The following is a 21,943-nucleotide window of genomic DNA, read 5'->3' on the forward strand; positions in this document are numbered from 1 at the left end:
GATGTATCTGCTGAGACAGTAGCTATTTGAAGTAGCTGGCAGTCTCAGCCAAACTGGAGCACCCCAAATGTGGTTTTACAGAGGGTCCTTACACCCTTCAGGCACTTAGATATAGCATGATTCTACTAATCATTAATGTCCGTGCTAGCAATTACTAATCGTAGTAAAACTTTCCGAAACAACTATATTTCAGCAGTGTTCTTGTTGCTTGACTATTGATCCAGATGCCTCTGGAGTCAGTCTTGCAATTGCTACTTGTCTGATGTTGGAAGGATTTCAAAGATATGGTAGAGGGGCTAGGATGCTGGCATTATCTTGGTTGCCTGGAGGTATCTTTTGTCCTTCCTGGACAAATCTAAGCTTCCAAGAAACAAAATTCTTCTTTCCAGGGCTGGGCTGCCATTTAGTTTGTTTTACTTAAGCATGAGTAACATTGAAGTCTTAAGTAAAACTCTGCTACCTCATTACATTTCAGACATTTCAGTGTATGTTGTGAACAAATATATGTTAACAAGGCTAATACACGTTCATACTGTAAAGACTGATTGATATAATAGGTAATTTTTCCCAACAGAGTTCATTGTGTTCATCAGAACACAACTGAAATTCCAGAGCAGGGTTTTATCTGTACTGCATCACAAGCATTATTTGTTCTGAAAGTGCCAACTTGTATTGTGGTCTGGTGCAGGAAATGCATGTACTTACCTGTTTGTTGGATGGTCAGCACCCTTTTCTGTTTACATTACCACTCAACACAATGTGTCAATTTCAGCTTTCATTTTTCTTTGTTTAAAGCAGTAAACCCAGCTTTCTGATTTTACACTCTGCTTGCACTCATCCTGGTTCCACTTCAGCAAAATCTTGCAAAGATAAGTACATTTTTGACTTAATGCCTGTGCAGTTGCAATTTCCAAGCCGTGCAGCAGGTATTTAGAAGTTTCTTGTACCTTCAGTGGAGATTTTTTTTTTAGTTTAGAAACTGATTAGATGGAAGTCTGAAGAAGTAAGTCGCCTCCGAACTACTATTATGCAACCACTTTATTACTATAGCTTTTCCACCATTTTGTCATAACTGTGCCTGAGCATTTGACCTTGAGTTATATAAAATGAGCAGAGTAATTCATAAAGAGTGGTTAATTTGCTCTGAATCTTACTGAGTAGATTTCTCCAAAGCATAGAAGCTGCTGTGATGAACCACCTGGTTTCGTGCTGTTTGGAAATACAAACCAGACTTTGCTAAATTAGTGTCTGTAACGTAGACGTAACAGACCTTCCTTCCCCAACTGCTCTGCTGTTTTGCTGTAGCACAGACTCTTACCCGTCCTGTTGTCCTTTCCACAGGTAGCTCGTTGCTGCTTTTGCTGTGTACCTGATGGAGACGGTAATTACATTTTCACTGCACAATTTACTTCACTTTTGTGGCTTTTGAAAAATACCAAAGGCAAGAGAGTAAGGACACAGCTCCAAGAGAGAATAGTCCTTTTATCCTTATTCTGTAGCATCTGAGGTGCTCAATGTTAGGCATGGGAAGGAAGCAAAAGATGTAACAATACCCTTTTAAAACAACAGCCTAGTTATTAATTCCTTAAAGGGTGTTTCATTATTGCTACCTTACAAAGAATAATCTCTTCTGTTTGTGTGCTTGTGGGTGTGACTGCGTGATGGATTTTTGGCTCAGCAGTTTTGCAGGGACAGCAGATCAGGAGTGAGTTAGGAAGGGAGTGTCCTATTTGCAGACCTGGTACAATCAGGATTATCAGCTTGGATTTGCCAGAAGAATATAATGCAGGTAGAGCTATTTAAGTGGCCTGAGTGCTCAAAAACTAGCCAGTAGGCCAGGAAGCTGATGCAAGGCAGGATTTCAGTAGCAGTCCATTTTCTTTTACTAAAGGTTTAGGCCCACGCCCTGAGGATAAAGAAATGTTCGAGTATTGCTCTGTATCACACCACAGATATTTTGCTGTGAAGCCAGCTGCTGGTTTCACTTCTCCTTCAAATTGCAAAAGGTTTCTTGTTTCCCGTTGCTTACAGCTGATGCAAAGGAGCACACAGAGAAGAGAGGAGGCCAGACTGTGCTTTATGATGAGAAGAAAGGCACGGTGTACAGTTACGCCTACTTCCACTTCGTTTTCTTCTTGGCTTCGCTCTATGTGATGATGACAGTAACTCACTGGTTCCAGTAAGTGTGTTTCTTTAAAGCTGCTAAATTAATGTGTCTCTGTATTGAGAGAGGAGATCTGAACAGGAGCATGTGCCCTTAGTCTGTCTCCTCTCCTTAAGTAAGAAGCTGTAACAGATGTTGCAAGTCTTTCCTGTGTAATTCTTGAGCAAGATCTTGCTCTATAAAGGGCTGCTCTCCTCAGCTTTTTGTCAGAGTTAACCTATTTGGAGTCTGTGACCCATTTGGAAAAGACAGAGGATACTGCGTTCTGAGATGTGAATAATGAGTTTATTTTTTCTTCTTTCTTTCTTTTTTTCTTGCATTTTTCCTTAACAGTTATGAAAGTGCTCAGATTGAGAAATTCTTCACCGGAACCTGGTCGATCTTCTGGATTAAGATGGTCTCCTGTTGGGTTTGTGTCGGTCTGTACTTATGGACTCTTATTGCTCCACTCTGTTGCCCAACTAGAGAGTTCTCAGTGTGAACACTCAAAAGGCCCTCTGTGTTTTTCCTCTTCACTCTTGGTTTTTTTTTTTACTGTTGCAAATAAAACACAAAAATCATTTTATAATGAGGAAGCACCTACTGCCCACTTACCATAATGTACTAGTTAGTAGCTTTTTATTCAGGCTAAACAAATAATTGAAGATTTTTTTACCTTTTTAAATTGTCACAAACAAGCACCCAAGGAAACAAAACTGTTCCAAAAGTGTAACGCTGTTGTATGGAGTGCAGGGAACACAGTTGACACATAAACTGGAATAAGTGGAACGCTTTTCAAATAACTGAGAATCCTTCTCTGGCTTCATTGGCAAGAAAATACAAAATCATGATGCAGATGTATCTTCTTTCCTCTGAATGTTGGATGTCTTCTAGTGAATATGTATTCCTTTTTATACTCTTTCATTAACTATATCTGTTACAGTTTGCAGAGATGAGCTGGACTGCTGTTTTGTACAGCATACAATTATTTTAAGCAGTACAGGTAATTTTTTTTCTGAAAACACAACTGAATACTTCTGTAGAAATAGACAATATGTAAGAATTTGACTGCCAAAGCATCTACTAAAAATTGTTTACCCAGGTATTAAATATATTAAGTTACTGTGTACCTAGATTCAGAAAGGAATGTACCAATCATAACAGAGTATTTATTCTATTAAAACTTTCAAAGGCACATGAGTATTTTATGCAATTCAGATCTGGTCCAGTTGTTAAGAGAAGGGGAGTCCTACACATAAGCTCTTAAATTTGGAGTTTTGTCCAAGTTTGCTTTGCCAGCTCACTCAAACTTCACATTGTGTGTACTGCATGGGGATTAAAAATACGGTACATTCTTTATTCAGAATGTTTGTTGTTAAGAAAATGCAACTTACAGGAGCACAGACAGTTGCTGTTAAATTTAAAAGTGGAGTACTCAGTTTTCTGTCCTGCTGCTTCAGCTTGTGTCTAAAGATCTTCTAAGATCTTCAGTTCTGTTTCCAGTACTGATGTTATAATATTTTGGATGCATTGATGGTCAGAAAAAGACTATAGTGAGTCATCTTCATTTTCTGCCTGTGTGTTGGAAAATATTCTTTCCAGCTCTGTATTTTTATACTTCTGTGATTATATTATTTTTGCTGTTGGGATGGGACTTAGCCAACTAATCCCATAACAGAGACTAAATTGCTTTTGGAGAATTCCTTTTCCAAGCAGTGGGCTAAGCAGTCAGAAAAACAAAACCAGAAGTACAAATGTAACAGCAGCTGCCTTACTACAAATTACTGACTTGACAGTATTAAACCCTACCATGTCACTTTTATTTGCTCTAAGCAGACGGTTTGGTGGGAGAACAACAGCTCAGATGCCCTGAATGCTGAGTAAGGTTGAACTCAGTATAGTTAGATACATTCCAGTGGGGTGAATTTATGACTTACGCTAGTCCCAGAAGTTCTGTCTTTTCTCTCTCTATATATATTCACATACAATGTGAAATATGTAGGATATAAACAATATCAACCAACTGAGCAGTTCTGGTTTTTTGAAATATGATTGAGCCTTAAATTTTGACCCGACACTTTCTGCAAAACAAAGGAAAAGCACAACCTGGAGGCCAATGAGATGGCCAAAATATTTGCATGCCTTATTTGTTCTATTGCAATAACTGATGGGTAATGCATACCTGGTGAGTAATCCTAATGTAACAGATCTCAGTTCTGCTCTTGTTTTCTTTACCAATTGAGCTGCCTTGATGCTGTGTTATCTTAGGGCTTCTGTTCTGCTTGGAGTTTGCTAAGGGGTGTGATCTTCCCAACCCTGTGTGCACTTACTTCAAACCAAATGTACAGGTCTCCCATCCTGTAGGCTTACGCCACCTACCCCAGTGATGAGGAACCTCAAAATACATGAGATCTGAGGGAAGGAGGAACCTGTCCAGAGGTGACTCTCTTGCTGCGGTTCTATTTGTTTACACCCAGGAATAAAAAAGCAGTTCAGGCTTAGCTTTGACATCAACATAGAAAAGCAACAGATCACTATGGAGGGTGAGACAGGTTTTTCTTTCCTTTCACTTCTCCTGGGAGGTTCTCGTCTTGCCAAGAGCTCTGCTAGCATGGGGGCCCATCGATATGCCTCCCTACATCTCTAGTCCAGCAACGCAGATCCTTCTGCAGCAGAAAAAGGCTGCTGATAATGCGTCCTCAATCTAGAAGCGTTTATCTGTCCCATCTCTAAGATAAGGCTTATGGACTGTGCAATGATGACTAACAGTTGTCCCACCTAACTCACAGTAGCTATTCTGACAAACAATCTTGACCCAGTGCCAGAGCTGTGGGCTGCAGCTGAGATACATCCAGGCTCTTGCTTCTCATCTGGTGAATGCTGTTCCCTATAGAGGCTCCAGGAGTTGCCTCTGGTGCCATACATGTTGTACAATGAGAAACCAAACCTTTTTTATTTTTAATGAGCAGCCTTTTTTTTACAACAGAACAATCTAATCGGGTCAAGGAGCTCCGCAGGAGAAGGCACATACTCTGTGAAGTTATAAGGCAGGGAATGATAACTGTTCTCTGGTTCTGCGAGCAGGCACGTCGGTGACAAATGTGGACAATTGTGACACATATCATGGCCATTGGATGTTCTTACTTGTTTAGGAGAACACTTATCTTATGTATGCAGTATCTGCCTGCATAAGGACTTCCTGCACCTCCTTGTGCTCATTCTTTTATAGTTCGTATTTAAGGAAACAGGCTTTGCGCAGAGGAAACAGGATTATAAGAGGAACATCCACAGCAAGGCATGAGTCCATTCTTCTCACACAGCACTCTCCTCTCTGAGTTGCTCCTTCATCCTTCCTGTCCACCAGCTGGTGACCTTAAGTGTCTATATCTGCAGGTGTATGTAGGGTGGGACTGGGGCAGTGCCTCACTACACTGGCTTTGTCTGTCTGCTTCTGAGCAAACATTGTGGGAACAAGACACTGAAAATAACTTGGAGGACCTATGTGGCCATGCTGTGGCCTCAGATCCAGCTACGGATCTCCAGGCCTTTCTAAGGAATCAGTCACTGGTGGCACTGGGATGTGCAAAGCCTGTAGTTCCTTGGTGAGGCACGGCTTCCTGCTGGCCAGGCAAACAGCCTTAGCTTTCCTGTAAAATCTGTACTGTGAACTTCCATGTGCAGCCGCTTCACGAAATCCTTGGCTAGGGTCAGGGGTTCAAACACGTAGCTCACAGACTCTCTAAACAGTTCAAACAAATGGGCTTTTAAACCTTTTTTAAGAAGTGCCTTCATACCTACTGCTGTGATAGCTAATAGTTCATGTGGCACTGGGCCTGGAAGGTCTGAACTGAGCCTGTGACTGCGTGCTGCTGTCTTGTACCTTACACTGGTGTGTACAAGACAATGAGACCCGTGGTGTATGTGGAAGACCAAATAATCTGTGCTTGACAAACTTCTGGGGATAAGACTGGTTCAGAATTTCTGTGCTGTGGAAGATGAACCGGGAAAACTCACAAATAGCCTGACACTTTTGTAAATAAATGAGTAGTTGTTGGTTGCATTTACATTTAAACTGCCAAGAGTTATGTTTCTCTCCCTATACCTGAAAGTGGAAGTTGCTGCTCTGCTCGTGGCAGTTGTTGGTGCAGTGTCTGTCCTGCCTTGTGCCACGATTGTCTGTTGAGTGACTGATCACTGAATTTGTTCCCGGGCATAATTGAGCGGTGCAGCATTTCTGGCTCCTAGTATTTTGGGGGCTATGAAGTGAGGAAGCTGTTGTTACAAAGACAGGAAAATCAGAGAATGTGTCCTGTACTGTTTCCTCTAGTTAAACTGCAGTATGAACTAATGCTCTCACATAATGGTCTCCTGAAGACCCTGTTGGCTGAAGTTGGTTCTGCTGGGAAGGTGAAATGATCTCACTAGTGCTTTCCTACTTTTTTTTCAAATTTGCTATTATAAGAAAGGTTATCTGGAACCTCAGTGCTGCACTGCCTTCTGAGACAGGAACAGTTTCAGTTTTCTCACCAAGGCAGCTGAGAGCCACGGTTGTGACTGCTTCAGAGGGCAAGTCTCTGAATTCAAGCAGCTGGACCAACAAAAGAGACTGTAAAACCTTACCAAGAATGTGTGGAAAGCAGATGGATGTGCTTGGTTGCTGTTTACCGCCTAGTTCCTCAAAGCATGCTGGCAGCCCTTGCAGCTGAATGCCAAGTGAGGAACTCCACTGTGCTCACATATCAGAGTCCTTACCTGTTAGGGATACTCTCAGCTTTGTCCTTCAAGCATTTCTATAAGATCCTTGCCCAACAAATTCGGTCACGCCTGGCTGGGTTGGGCTGCTTTTGTCTGAAACAGGTAATTCAGTGTTGCTGATGTAGATGTAGTCCAGAGGCAGCGCTGATCCCCTCAGAACTGTAAACACTGCATGTCTATTTATTTATTTATTTAGTGTTTTAGCACCTTTTTACAAATTGAGAAGCGCTTTGAGATTATGGGCTTTGCACATGCAACTGCTCCCTTGGCCACTGGTGCTCTGGGCCTAGAGCATTGCAGTCGGTGAAGCAGTCATTGCAGTCATGAAAAAGCTGGTTTTTAACACTTTTGTGTGGCTTGATGAGCAGCTACAGATTTAGCTGGAAATCTGCAGCTGAAATTTTGCTTCCATCTTTTCTTCTGGGCTTTAGAAGCAATGTCTTTTGCTTGCAGGCTGTTATCTCCTTGTCTTGTTTGCCTTTTTCTCCTTGGATCTGTTTTTCACACAGATCAATCTGCTTTGCTACCATTCTGCTCCCTGTCAGGTGGGATGTCTCTGGTACTAGAAACTAGCAAAGACTTCTTTGCCAGGTCTTGTCGATCCTTTCTTTTTTATAGCAGGACAACCTGCAGTGTTGAAGCAGAGTCAGGGGTCACAGTTCATTGCGTGGATCAGTTTTCCTCCGTGAAACCTGCTTCTTTGTTTTTCTGAAGTGGCCTACAGCTTCTTGTGGGAGGAAACCACGTAATCGGCGCCATGACATTTTGCTTCTTGTTTTCAGTTTTGTAAACCATAGTTTGAACTGAGCATTTCACATGACTGTACAAGGGAATGCCAGGGGTCAAGTACTTAGAAAACTTTGGCTTTTTGTCCTGTAACAGGATATGTAGCTTGGGAACTGGTGTGCCTCCTTGTTTTCAATGTCCTGATGGCAGAATGCCAAGTGCCTCAGGGCAGGGATGCAGACAAGCTGCGCAGGGTCTAAAGTAAAGACTGGCATCATGCTACTTTCCAATGCCTGAAGAAGCTGTAGGTTTCAAGTAGGCCTTAAATCCTGGTTTAGTTTGGTTCTTTTCTCAGACCTGGTTTCAACTCATTCTACACCTGTTCAACAATGTTATTTATGGGCTTCCCCCCATTTGCCACTCTCTGTTGGCTCCCAGTGCTGTAGCATGCAGCCATTTGCGCAGACTTTTTCAGGGCCACAGTCATCAGCTTTGAAACTGCTCTGGCAGCTTAAAGTTTCTCAGGCTTTTGCTCAGCAGAGCTGTGGGGGGCAGCACTGCGACCACTCTTTTGCTGAAGAAGCCTCAGTGTGAAGCCCAGGAGAAGCTTTGGAAAGCCTTGGGGAAATAATAATCTTATTACTCCTATTGTAGCTTTATTTTTCCTCTGACTGATACACACCCAGGTGCTTAGGTGTCATTGAACAGCCATGCAAACTTAAAGCAAAGAGAATTCACTTTCAGAGAAAATAATTCAACTTGTCGTAGACAAGCTGAGCAAATGCTTCCTAGGAACACGTGAGTTCACTGTCTGCTTTTTGTTTGCCGCTGAGGAGTGGTGTTCAGTCTCGTCTATGCCATGTCCAAAAACTGGATGCAAAGTTGTCAAAATGTAAACACTTTTTCTTAATGGTGAGGGGATTTTAATTAGTCGTACTCAAGGTTCTTGATATCTCAAGGGAACTTTTTGGTATGTATGTGTGGGTTTATTTTATTAAGTTGTAGCCCAGTGAATTGGAGGTTTGGTGGTTTATTTAACATTTCTTGCAAGTGTTGTGATCTGTAATAGCTGTAACACTTCAACTTTTAAGGTAAAGCTTTCTGAATTTTAAGGTCTTAATTGTAAAATAATGAACAGCTTTGCCTTTTTAAAGCATGTTAATGGTTTTTATGGATACTTCCTTTTGTATACGGAATGTATTGTTATAGTTTTAATGTTTAATGGACCAATAAAGTTTTTCTTACATTTGAAGTGAAGTTGTTGTGATATATGAAGGTCAACTCGTTTTGGGAGAAACTTTAAAAACATATAAATACATGAGCTAAGCTGTTACTGAGACAGTAAAAATAAAGGGGTTCACTATGTTTGGACGTTGTTTAATGAAAACCCCACTGTCCTATGGAACATGACCAGGCTTCACTGCCTGTGTTGTCTTTGTGCTCCTGCAGAGCGTGTTCTTGGAGGATGGCAGGTTGCATGGATTTGTCCATGGTGTGTGCTCTGTACAGCCTGGCTCCCTGAGCTCTGTCACACAACTCTGACACAGCAAAGTAAGTGTTTTCCAGGCCAAGTCTATGGCACTGAAGCCTGCATGGTTGTTTCAAACCAAGATCTCCAATTTCTCTTTCTCATTTGCCCAGACAGTGTGGTGGGCAGCTGCCGACTTTGACACCCAGATCTGAGCAAGGGAGGGTGCTGCAAAGTCCTGGTCCCTTGCTTCTCACCATCCATGTTTCACTGAAGATCCGATGAGGATTCTGGCTTCAGTGTGTGTCAGCTGCAGCCTGCCTGCTGCTCCTGGTGACACCTGTGCTGTGGAGCTGACCAGACCCACCAGGACGTGGGTTCCTTGTGGCTAAGAGAAGCTGCTGACCCAAGTTTCAAACGGTCAGGGTAGCTACCATTGTCTGTGCACCAGACAGCTCTGGGGCCTATGGCTTTGAGCCTGTGTGTTTTGAATGAGGTGCAAGGCAGAGAGACAACTGCCTTTGCTGAGCAGCCTCCTGCTGTTCTATCCCCCTCCCCTCTAACCCACCCACCTGCATCCTGGCACGGTGCTCTCTTTGTCCGTTTCAAACCAAGAGATGGCCTGTTGGGAGGGGAAGCATCTGAAATTTATTTGTTGTGGTGTTTGGAGCACCCAGGAAAGAGTTAACTTTTGGTGAGATAATAGACAGTGGTGCTGGAGCCCCAGGGCTCTGAACTCCAGAGCTGTTGCAGCTGCTGCTCAAGCTAAGTTCAGTGGCTGTGCAAGCAGTGGCAGCAAGGAGGAACTGCACATTTGGTTTCAAAAGGATTGCAGCATCTCTGCTTGTCAGGGGTCATACATAGAGCTATGTCTGTGTTGCACAACAGTCTAGAGTGCAGTGGTGGTGAGAGGAGCTTCTTTAAATGCTTGTATGAAGGCACTGTACATGCTCTGATGGGAATGTAAAGAGCAGGAGCTTTCCCAAGACCAGACTGTGACCTTGGATCAAATCATAGTGTGCAGCAGCTGGACGTTGCAACCTACCCAGCAGTTGGTGTCTCAACACAATGCGCATAGTGACTGCCAGCATCCCATTGTAAGGTCCTAACAGCACCTTCTGAAACGAAGCTGTCAGCTGAGACTGATTTCTGAGGCTACCAGTGGAGCAAGTTTTCTGTTGGTTAGTGGAGGTTAGAAACTCACAGCTTTATGCAGTTAACAGCATGAGGTGGAGCCAGTATCTCATCTACCTTCCAGTGGCCAACGGCTGTGGCATAGACTGCAAGAAAGCCTGGAAATGGGCAAATGAGTGCAAAGGGCTAGGATGCTGCCTGCCAGCCACTGCTGCAGAAGGAGGGCTGTAGGGCTGGAGGCACAATAAGTAGCAAGCTGTGATTTGGTAGATTTGGTGCAGGAGGAAGGGGTAGGCAGGAGGGCTGGGGGCAGGCTGGGAGGCAGGCAGGGGGTTTGGAGATGAGCTGCTGTCACTTTTTCTGTGTGAGCAGGTGTGTGCTGCAGCGCGTGTGGCAGCACAGGCTGTTGGAGAATAGGGTGTCCAGGTGCATTGCCCCTGCTGTGAGGGGAGGTAGTGTGCTGCATGCACTGCAGTGCTGCACCTGCAGTGTGTGCATGTGAGGTACAAGGAGCTGCCTTCTGCCCTTGGCTGGGACCAAACTGTTCAGTGACTTTCTGCCTGGAGAAGGGGTTCCATCCAGTGAAGTGCAAATGCACATGGTCTTGTGTTCTCATTCCTAAATGAACAATACTGCTGTTACAGCCTACATTCATCTAGAAAAATGAAGGTTTTCTTATTGTCTATAAAGTATAATTTGCCAATACTGTCTGTGTTGCTCCAAAGTAACTAGCCTTTCAGTCCCCTGTTAAAAACCTGGTGGGTGAGTGAAGTTGGGTTTGGTGAATCCAGCAGGAAAAGAAGACTGAAGCTGGAGGACCTTTGATGATGAAGTGCCATGCCAGAGGAATGCTCCTGCGTCACGCTCTTTGCTGTGGGACCCTGGGATCGCGAAGCCTTGGCAGTGGTGATAAACCTGCAGTGAAAACTTCCTGTAGCTGAAGGCTTTGATAGCACTGTAAACCTTAAGGGTGTTTTTATGGTACTGAGAACAGGAAACTTTTTTTTTTTTTGCTTTGATACTCTCACCTGTTAACTTAGCTCAGCATTTCCCCTGTATTCTTGTGCTGGGAAAGAGCCATGGCTGTTTGTTTTTCTAGGGGCTACTTCTGATTTTTAAAACCTGCACTGTGTTCCTCCTCTGTGTATTTCCTCCCTCCCCCTCCCCACAGCATGAAGTAGTTTCCTGTTATCCTTTTCGAAGTGATCATCCCGTAGGCTGCAACACGCTTCTCACAGCTGTCTTTGGAGCTTCTCCTTCCCTTTCCTAGCTTTTATTCTGACAATGTAGTAGAAATGCAGGTAGTATCCAAAACACTTCTATACTTTGAATTATACGGTGCACTGTGATAGGATTTTTTTGTTTTCCAGTCCTTTCCGAATGGTTACTAACGCTTAGTGCAGTGTTTTGGGTTTTTAACTTGTCAGTACCTGCTGAGAGAGCTGGGCTCTCAGCGGGGACAAGTGGTCAAAGTCTGGCTTTGCGTATGTGAAAGCTGGGATTACTTTGTCTCTGCAGATGATTCTGCCTTGGATCTCCTTACCTCTTTTTTTCATTTGTTTGGTTTGTAGTCACATGCAAGTCATAAGATGTGAATGCAATGCCCTTCTGTCACCTTTTTATGGGATACGATATTGTTACTCATAGTTCTCTTGGAGTAGGAGGGCAAGGAGGTTCTAATATGAGTTCTTAGAGGAGGTCTGCCAAAGGTAACAGTCTCCAAATGAGTTAAACTGCTCTCAAGGTGATAAAACTTTCCAAGCTGGGCTGGAAAGGCAGTAAGAAGCCCTTGGCTTGGGCAGACAACTCCCAACCACTTCATGCCAGATGCAACCTGTTGTTTCTGACCCATTCCAGATGAAGAAAACTGTGCCTTCTTCCTCACCCTGTGTGATACTGACTCCAAAACAGCAACAGATTCAAACTTAATTCTTAAGAATCTTTCAAGCAAGTGTTACTCCATTTTATTTTAGAGCAAATCTGAAAAAAAAGTGAAGCCCCAGGCTATTTTATTTCCTTTTTATTTTCACTTTTATACAAAAAAAAAGTCTGACAAAGTTACATCAATGAAAACAAGCTGCGGTGTGCACTTTTACAACAACAGTCGTATAAGGATGTAAAAGATACTGTTTTATTGTTTGCAATAGCAATGTTAGTTTGCTTTTCCTTCTTAAATATCCCCAACACCAAATTGCTGAGCTTGAAATTCTTGAAAGTCCTCTGGGATGGTGTCTGAAAACAGGAAAATATGCAAAAGACTAATTTAATTGATTTTGTCGGAAGAGACAAATGTTACATTCATGAATTACCCATAACATGTGCTTACACATTAAGAACAAACAGGGAACGTGTTCAGTTTTAGCTGTACACCACTGAAAAGCAGAGTGCTTTTAACATGACAGCAAGTGCTTCAGTGCCAGCCCATAACTGAGTCCTGTCCATTTTCAAATTCCATTTCTACCCAAAAGCTTTGTCTCTCCCATTCTTATATTTTTTAATTAATAAAGGCTGGACAGAAAGGCAGAAGAAGTGGTTGTCTTGCTCTGCACCCCAGAGACGTCTGTAGTGTCAGCATCTCTATTTCTCATGTATCCCAATTCAACTTCTCCGTGATGGTTTCCCACACGACAAGGGACAGAAACATTAACCCAAGGACCACAAGCAACTGGTAGAAAAACTTCAGAATTGGTGAAGGGAGCTGGAGATGGGTCAGTGGCAGAGCTACAGCTCTGTTTGAAGCATTCAGCTTGCAGCATGCCTTTGCCAGGCCCCAGAACATTTTATCTGGAGAGCCACTGAGCTAGACAGAGCTAAAGCTGCAGCCAAAGATGGAGTCACAGCAATGAAGCTCAGCAGCATGACTTCAACTTTACTCTGATTATTTCCAACCTGACACACAACAGGTAATGCTAAACTCAAAAAAGGAAGTAACTATTATATAAATGCACACAAGTATAAAGAAAAAAAGGGATGAGGCCATTGCTTTTTTTTCTGAGCCTTGAAAACTCTTTTAAAGCTTTTTCTGCAAAGGTAGGAACTTGTCTGCAATGAAAGCAGGGACATGTGGGGACTGCTGACTCCGTTGGGTGGGTGTCAGTGACTTACTGCAGTGCTTGCAGCAAAGCTGCTGCGAGCTCACTGCCGGGAAAATACCTACAAACTCCAGCGGCAGCTTTGAAATGTGTGCTGTGGGAAACCACAGACCATTTGAGATTCTTATCCAGTAATTTTTCATGGTAAGTGCCACTGTCTAGAAGTTCCCCTGTTTAACCGTGACCTCTAAGTTACCAGCTGAACTGCACCGAGCAGCCCAGAACCAGAGTTCATCACTGGCACCTGTCACGGAGCCAGGGTCTTGTTATGCAGAACTGGGCTGGGCTTCTTGGTGCCACAGAAAACAGACAAGGAAACTATTCCAACTCAGCTAGTAACTGATTTTTCTAAGGTAGGAGTTGATGCTGAGAGGAGGGGAGCAGCCCCTCCAACACCACATCAGACTGAACTGCCGCTGGGGCAGAAATGCCCTGATGCCCTGACACAGTCAGGCCTGAGACACTGCACACAGCGGGGGCTTAGGGCTAGGCTGTGAGGCTCTTGCCCTGAGAGGAGCATGCCAGCACAAACCCACAGGGTTTGGAAAGGTTTCCTCCCAAAGGAAGGAAGGAAAGCCATCATATTGTCTTATCCTCCCACAGACAGGAACAACCAGCAAGTACGTGAGTGACACTGACACCTGGTGACTGGTCCCAGTGGCTCTCCAGATTTATGTCACCTTGCATTCAGAGCTGGAGACACCTCACATACAAGGTGTCCCCAGTGTATGGTGCATGTGCAGCCCTCCCTCACGGTCAGCTGGCTTGAAGTAATGTTTCTAATTCTGTGATGACAGCTGCACTTCTTAGTTGGCAATACCCCCGCAGCAGTGCTGCTGCTCTGGGAGGAACGGTTGTGAGGTGTCACTTCCTGTCTAGCGGGGCTGCAGTGTGCCGCTGCTGTCAGGGGAGGCATTTCACAGCTGTGAATGAATAGTTTGTACACGAAAAGGAAAGGAGAGGATGCAAAATGGCTTAACCTGGCCATGACATGAGCAGTCCTGTGTGGCCACTCGCAAATTGTTAGCTACAACGATGTAAGAGCAACATTACCATTGCAGCGGTACTTCAGGTTGGACCAAATAATATTTTCCTGAGAGAAGCAGAAAACTCCAAGCCGTCCTCCACGCATGGTGGTGTCTATAGTTACACCAGAGTCTGCCACCAGGTCCGAGCCTTCATAAAATCTTGCCCTTCATGAAAGCAAACAGAAGCTCTGTTAGGTCATTGCCAAGGCTGTAACATTCACATTGGGAACGTCATTATCCATGGTGGCTCTGGCCTTGGACACGCTATCCTCCCATCTAGCCTGGGAGAGAAAAAGCATTTGAGGGGTGGGGGAGGGCAGTCCTCTGCAGGCTGGAGCTGGAGCAAAGAGAGGGTGTTTTGGTGGTGGCTGGTTTCTTACACATCCTGCAAGACCCTTGCAACGTGGCTTTTCCCCGTAATCAGTCAGGCTGAGAGCTTTAACTCTTGAAAGTTTCTGCAGTTGATGGTTAGAGGAGAAGGGGAGAAGCAGACTACCTTGGTGGAAAAGGGCCAGATGGATGTTGTTTCACATGGTTTCAAGCTAAACTTTTTTAAATAGACAAAGTTTCAAACAAACCATTTGGAATCTTCAACTTGACCATGAGATTCCTTTAAAAATGTGACTATGATTAGTTCCAGGAACAGTTTTTGACTTGGCATCTTCCTGTTAGAAAGGCCAGGAGTAAACTCCCCGAGCAGGCTCCCTGGCGTTGCCACCTGAGTGGCCACAGCGCTGCTGGCTCCTGGTGCTCAGCACCTGCTGCCATACTGGGAAAACTGCTTCCAGGGTGACCAGCCTGGAGGGCCCTCTTCTGGATGAGGACACCGCTGGTCTGACATGCGAGAAAACAGCAAGTGGTGACGGGAAACAAAAGTACCGTGTCTTTGTATAAAGTAAGAAAAAAAGCCCCAAGCCAACCCACAATTCCTGTTATGTTCCTTAGCTTATTTCCTGATTTGCTGAGGGAGCTCAAAAGTATCTGTAAACAGAACTTGTTGTCCTTCAAGTTTCCGTGGGAGGCTGGCTGGGGTGGCATTTTCTGAGGCTGCCCTGAAGCCTTGGAAAACCTCTGCTGGAGACATTTTGGTCCATGGCATCAGGCTGGGGCAGACCACAGTAGCAGAGAGCTGGCGGGGCTTTGCTCTGGGCCTGGATGCCTTTCCTTCTTGAAGGATTTTGTGACACTGACTTTGCTTTCTTTCCCAGTTGCAGGGGGCACTAATTAGGCTGCCTAGAGAGAACACAGCCGCAGGCAGATGCTTCCCCTTGAAGCAGCATTCACAAACAGCTTGGTCTAAACAAAAGCTGCCACCCAAGATCTATTCACTACTGCCCTGTGGCTGGGACACAGTAACTGACAGCATAAATGTTCTTAATCCCTATCGGCATGCAGTCAAACAGACTCACTCCAGTTACTGCTGAAGATGATGCTCTGCACCAGAAAAGCTGAATGCATGTCTGCCTGTCATCCAAAGATGGTGATTTTTTGAAGAACAACTGACTTATTTCTGTCCTATTATGAGACTGAAAAACCTGAGCCGATGATGCCAGGGCAGGTTATTTTTTTGCCTCTTTTAACATCAGCCTTGAGCTACATGTGTAATTCCTGCTGATCTGCATGTTGCAGAGTCAGATATTTCCTCCTGAATGGTGAAGGTTTTTTTTCCCCCCAAGTAAGAAGAGGTGATGGGCATCACATAGCTTTGACAAAGTTTCAGTGTATGTGCTATGTAATCTCAAATTTATCACTTCAGGATAATTGCTGATCTTAGTTAGGATCACAACCTTTAAGTGGACAACTTTTACGAAAGCTGTTATTCCAGAACATGTAACTTTTGGAGTTAAACCTGGCAAGGCAAGTAAAGGAAATCAAGAAGAGCTTCTTCAAGTACATCAGCAGCAAAAAGAAGATTAGAGAGAATGGGAACCTTCTGATGAACACGGAGGGTGTCCTGGTGATGGAGGATGCAGAGAAGGCATCTAACCATGAGCCACCCACGTGCCCTTGTGGGCAAGAAGGCCAATGACAATCTGGGATGCATCAAGAAAAGTGTGGTCAGCAGGTTGAGGGAGGTTCTGTTCCCCCTCTACTCTGCCCTGGTGAGGCCTCATCTGGAGTCCTGTGTCCAATTCTGGGCTCCTCAGCTCAAGAGGGACAGAGAACATCTGGAGAGAGTCCAGCACAGGGCCACCAAGATGATCAGGGGACTGGAACATCTTCCTTATGAGAAGGAACTGGGGAAACTGGGGCTGTTTAGTCTGGAGGAGACTGAGGGGGGATCTCATTAATACCTGCAAGTATTTAAAAGGTGTGTCTTAAGAGGATAGGGTGACACTTTTTTCTGTTGTCTCCAGTGACAGGACAAGGGGTAATGGGGTGAAGCTGGAACAAAAACCATTCCACTTAAACATAAGAGCAAACTATTTCACACTTAAACATAAGAGAAAACTATTTCACTGTGAGGGTGAGGGAGCCGTGGCACAGGCTGCCCAGGGAGGGTGTGGAGTCTCCTTCTCTGGAGGTTTTCAAAACCTGCCTGGATGCGTTCCTGTGTGACCCGATCTAGGTGGACCTGCTTCTGCAGGGAGTTAGATTAGATGATCTCTAGAGTTGCCTTCCAACACTGATCATTTTTCAGTTCTATGATCATCTCAATTAGAGGTTGAGAAATAGTTTAGGCAGACATGTGTCTGTACTCACCTTGTCTATCCCTTCTTCTCTTACCTGATATAACCGATCTGGGGTCTGTGCTGTAAGAACCAGCGGTAGGAGACTTTGTCTTTCCACCCCACATTTCGTGGGTCCTTCCAGAGCAGCCTAACCTGGTCAATGGTGTCCCCTGTGTGCCAGAGGGAGTTGCGGAGGTGCTCGCCGGGGCCTGTTTTGGACTTCACAGCCTGTAGAAATACAATTTTCCAACACTGACCACAGAGAAATGTCCCTTTCAGTGACATTCACTTCCAGCTAAGTCTTTATAGTGGAAGCACCCTCCCTCCTACTTACAAGCCCCTGACTTCTCCAGCCTAACCTCAGCCACTGCTTGCACAGAAAAACAAACGAGTACCTGCAGCAAGGAAAAGGAGGAAATTCGACCACTTACAGTCAGAGCACAATGAGAACAGAGACTCAACACTCCAGCTGATCACCAAGGGCAAAACTGGAGATGAAGCTGCTTAAAAATGGTGCTATTGAAAGGGCTGCGTGGCAGATGCCTGACTTAGCAGTTCTGACAGCGGTCACAGGGAGAGGACAGCAGTTGGGCAGCACAGCCAACACATAGTTGAGGGCTGGCCAATGCACAGAGTGATGGCCGAGCCCAGGGCAGTGTGAGGGCAACACACAGCAGGATGGTATAGCCAGGCTGTGGTGACCACCATGGTGCCAGCAATGAACCAGGACAGTACCTTTAGCTGAATGCCAGGCTCTGCAACAGCTCTGAAGGGAGTCGCTTGCCAGTATGTCTGTTCAGTCTGTTTCCACATCACCACATAAAAGCTGGAGCTGTCTTGGTAACCAAAAATAAAGCCAGCGTAGTCGTCATCTGTCACTGTGTTCACATGAAAAGTGCCCTCAAAGTCAACACCGTTGAAAGCTGTGTAACCTGAGGATACACGTGGGTTAAAAACACGTCTGCAGAAAATGTGTGCACCTGCCATAAGTTTCTTGCTGAGAAACTTGAATTTCAGAAGACAGTACATACCAACAGCAAGGCCGGGGTCGCTGTTCATAGTCTGAACGATTTCCATGCCCTGTAAGGGTAAATTCAGGGTGGTTGGTGTGTGTGGTGAGCTGGGCTGGCTAAGGCTGGCAGCCTCTTCTGGCCTCCCTCCAATACCCACTCCATCTATGGTGGATGGTGCAGAAAAAAGACAGGGGGAAAAAGAGCTTTCCCTGGGCTTAGGCTCACACAGTTCAACCACAGCGTTCAGGGTTAAGCTGACTGCCAGGATGGGGTTAAGGAAGGTATATATGTCCCAGCTGGCTTGGCAGAGACTTTGGCATTGGGAGTAAATGGCACATTCCTTGTGACTCAGAACACATTAGTCTCCTGGAGGCTGAAATTTCTTAAGTGTGTGTAACAGTTATTGGACTCCCTCTAGGAGTCAATACTCTGCTAGACAGCAGGTCGGACTTTCAAATTCTGAGAGGATTTGTGAAACTTTGCTACAGAAATATCTCAATAGGGTGACATAAAAGTCTTGTGTTCGCCTCCTTGGCAGTGGTGAAATCCACCCAGAATAAGACGACCAGCCTGGATTATTAGAAGCATCAAGCTTTGTGCTAGCATACACTAAAACAAAAGTTTCTTCATTATAACTCCTGTAAAATAGTCAGCCAGTCAACAGCTTCCAGTGTTCACTTGTTTGCCAGAGGCCCAGCAATTTAAGAGACAATTTTACTGTGTTTTTCAAATGATCTTTCTCAGACAGGTAAGAAAGACCAAAAGTATTTTTACCTGGTTCAGAACTACCCAGTTGGGATCAATCTGCGCATCCCCCTCTGGGTCCAGCACCACTGTCTGATAGGCCCTGAAGTCTGTCAACGTGATCTCTGCATTCTCAGGGCACACATCGATCCGATCAATCACCGTATCCTGGTCAAAATCGGACTCGCAAATATCCCCAACTCCATCACCTGAATGCATCAGAGAAGTGAAAGCAGATTTATGGTGCAGCAAGTAGCCACATCTGCATGAGCTACTGGATCAGGGTGTCTGAGACAGCAGGTGGAGTCTCAGCCCTGATGGCCACAGAGACCTGGGAGGGGACCTGAAGACCTCTGCCTCAGATAAAAGGCCCACATATGTTGGGGTCGCTCCTGGGATGAGTGTATGTGTTCATGGTGACTGCGTCAGATCCTGGTGCACATGCGTAATGCCTGGGGAAAGGTACTGTGCCTGAGCACCAAAATGGCTTCTGAAGGCTCATCTTACCGTTATCATCTTCCTGCCCTGGGTTGGCAACCAGCCTGCAGTTGTCAGGGCCTGGGGGCAAGAGGTCAGGAATGCCATCGTTATCATCATCCTCGTCACACTCATCACCAAGCCCATCCTTATCTGTGTCCAGCTGGGAACTGTTAATGATGGTGGGGCAATTGTCTGTGCTGTCCTGGTGCCCATCGCCATCACTATAAGAACAGAGACAAAAAGAAACAGCATGTCACAATCAGTCTCTGCCTCCGTGTAGGGGACAGCATGGGCTCCTGAGGGGGCAATGCACTGGAGGCCTCCCCAGAGCTGGAAACTGATCAGCGGGGCAGCCTGGTGTCACCCAGGTGGCTAAGCAGCCTGGAGACAAGGAACAAGCAGACTGTATGATAAGGTGGCAGGAGGATGAAGATTGAGCCTGGAGCTATAAAAATACTCAAGAAAGGAAAAGAGAAAGAAGCCTTACATGGAGAAGCCCTGCATGGAGTGGGAAGAGACATCAGAGCCCAAGGTCCCAAACAATATCTGCTCCTAACTAGTGCATGAGGCACCTCCAACAAGTGCAGTGTCATCAGTCAAAAGGCACCAGGAGACAGCAAGAGCTCGATGGCTGGTGTCCCATGTAACACTTGCCCACAAGTACCTCAGTGCTCATGAACATGCAGTATGAATGAAAATCTATGGGAGTCTCTGCATGAGCACCTGAAATCTGACTTGCGTAAAGCCAAGCATGGCTTTCACCCTCCTGCATAGCAGGTGTTGTCACATTATGGTCCCTCAGGGGAGCTGTGCAGTAAGAAAGAGAGGAGAAAGCCAGTAGATCCCAAGCACCCCTCCAGACCACGGCTGCATCAGCTGGTTACAGTGAAGAGCCACTAGGAATGTGGACAGAAAAGGGTTTGGGAAGTTACAGAGTGGCAATGTTGTTTCTCCATGCCAACAGTTAAGCACAAAACAATGGCTTGAAGTCAGGCACGTTTTGTACACATAGCATAAACAAAATGGTTTCTGGCAGTAAGCAGGCTTGTTTCCTCTCAGTGGCTTTTTGCTTTAGCACTGACAGAGCAGATGTGACTTGCAGCCAAACTAAGGCAGCAATGCAGCTTATAGCTATGCATATACCTATCTCTTCCTGCTTAAAAAAAAGGTGCTTTAATTTTAAGTCAGAGCAACTCATGTATGCACATTCTTCAGATAAGATGCAAGGAGGACCACACGCATGGATCAGTTGCAAGGTTAAGCTCAAGCAGAGCTACAGCATTTCTACCAGGGAATGCCTCATACACGTTAGCTAGGTTTGAGGGGAAAAAAAACCCAAAACAAATTGAAAACATGTCCTTTTTTAAAACAGGAAAAAAAATCAAGGCCCTATCTACTTAAGAATAAACTAGCTCACAGGTGGAGACCTTGTCTGCTACTGGCCCAAGGCTGGCAGAGTTCCTGCAGAGCTGGTCAAGAGGGCTCCCTGGGCTTATGGTTCCAGACAGCAGCATCCACCAACAGCCCCTGGGGTGAGCCCCTGCAGGCTGGTGAAACAGCCCCTGTGGCTGCTGAAATGCTGTGCCAGCACAGGACTCTTCACTTCCCTTTCATCTCGCTTTAAGTGAGGAGCACAGGCAAGGACTTGCCACCCCAAAGATGTTTGTGCAGAAGCTGCTTCCAGACGAGCAGTTTGTCATGCTCAGGGCCTGTGAAATCCATAGAAAAGGCTTGCCATTTTTTCTGTGCTAAAGCAAAACGGTTTATCTTCAAATGTTTTACCCTTGATAATAAACCCTATCACTGAAGCATTTGGTTCTTACAGAAAAACGTACAGCCTGTAACCGAAATTTCTGCTGAAAAGAAAGCAAAGAGGGATGAAAAATAGAGGAAAAAGGCTTTGCCTCAATAAGAAGCTCTAAGCAGTGCTCTGGGCTTTACTTCTATGGCTACTCACGGGAAACCTGTGTGAACATGGGGCTAAAGGTGAAGAGCTCCGTAACTGTTCTGCTACAGAGAGGTGAACCAAGAAGGCTGATAAATCATGAAATGATTTTGTAGGAAATTATTTCATTGTTTTTGAAATAATGTCTCTTTGAGGAGGTACTGAAATTAAATCCAGGCTAGTCTGAGGGATTTACAGCCTTTCAGGATTCAGTAGCATGCTTCAGCTCAAGACTAGCCTCTTCCACTTCTCTGCTGCTGTTACAAGCCACAAGAAAGCATACCTGTCCTGATTGGTGTCGCAGGAATCTCCAACCAGGTCATTGTCAACATCTGACTGCAAAAAGAAACGGACAAAGTTCCAGTATCAGCTGCTGAAAGCATCTATTAAAATGGTAGTATTAAGCAAAATCACAATCAAATAAAATACTAATAAAATAAAAACATGGAAACCCTGTTTTCTGTTTTACAAAACATATTTTCTTGTTTACATCATCCATCTAACTGAAAGTCAGGTTTATTAAAGAAACAAAAACACCAGACAATGAATAAACAAGATTAAACTTGTTTGGAGCAGTTTAAGCAAGACTCCTCTAGTCCTGGAAACAAGTAAGCCTCATTTCTAACCAAGGTTGAATCTACCATGTTTCTCTAAAGTTTCCATCATTCTTCATTAGTCACAATAGGGTTAGTCAGGATTCAAAACATATGAAGTCTCACTGACTTCTCACCTAGGAGCAGTGA

The 21,943-nt window shown here is 44.8% G+C and overlaps 2 protein-coding genes across 3 annotated transcripts in view; one reads left to right on the forward strand and one right to left on the reverse strand.

Moving 5' to 3' along the window:
* Positions 1-8,845, forward strand: part of SERINC5 (serine incorporator 5) — a 42,500-nt gene extending 33,655 nt beyond the window's left edge. For both annotated transcript variants that reach the window (XM_062018692.1, XM_062018693.1), the window contains 3 exons: positions 1,342-1,381; positions 2,032-2,179; positions 2,498-8,845. In XM_062018692.1, the coding sequence (XP_061874676.1) occupies positions 1,342-1,381; positions 2,032-2,179; positions 2,498-2,645 (336 nt within the window). In that variant the 3' untranslated portion in view covers positions 2,646-8,845. The remainder of the gene's footprint in view (positions 1-1,341; positions 1,382-2,031; positions 2,180-2,497) is intronic.
* Positions 8,846-12,309: 3,464 nt separating this feature from the next.
* The window catches only part of THBS4 (thrombospondin 4), a 40,024-nt gene continuing 30,390 nt past the window's right edge, over positions 12,310-21,943 (reverse strand). The window contains exons 15-22 of the mRNA XM_062017428.1: positions 21,484-21,536; positions 19,283-19,476; positions 18,806-18,984; positions 18,050-18,098; positions 17,754-17,950; positions 17,074-17,246; positions 14,372-14,511; positions 12,310-12,458 (exon numbers count right to left, since the gene is read on the reverse strand). Of these exons, the coding sequence (XP_061873412.1) occupies positions 12,397-12,458; positions 14,372-14,511; positions 17,074-17,246; positions 17,754-17,950; positions 18,050-18,098; positions 18,806-18,984; positions 19,283-19,476; positions 21,484-21,536 (1,047 nt within the window). The 3' untranslated portion in view covers positions 12,310-12,396. The remainder of the gene's footprint in view (positions 12,459-14,371; positions 14,512-17,073; positions 17,247-17,753; positions 17,951-18,049; positions 18,099-18,805; positions 18,985-19,282; positions 19,477-21,483; positions 21,537-21,943) is intronic.

This window comes from Colius striatus, chromosome Z, assembly GCF_028858725.1.
Source record: "Colius striatus isolate bColStr4 chromosome Z, bColStr4.1.hap1, whole genome shotgun sequence".
Taxonomy (NCBI): Eukaryota; Metazoa; Chordata; class Aves; order Coliiformes; family Coliidae; genus Colius; species Colius striatus.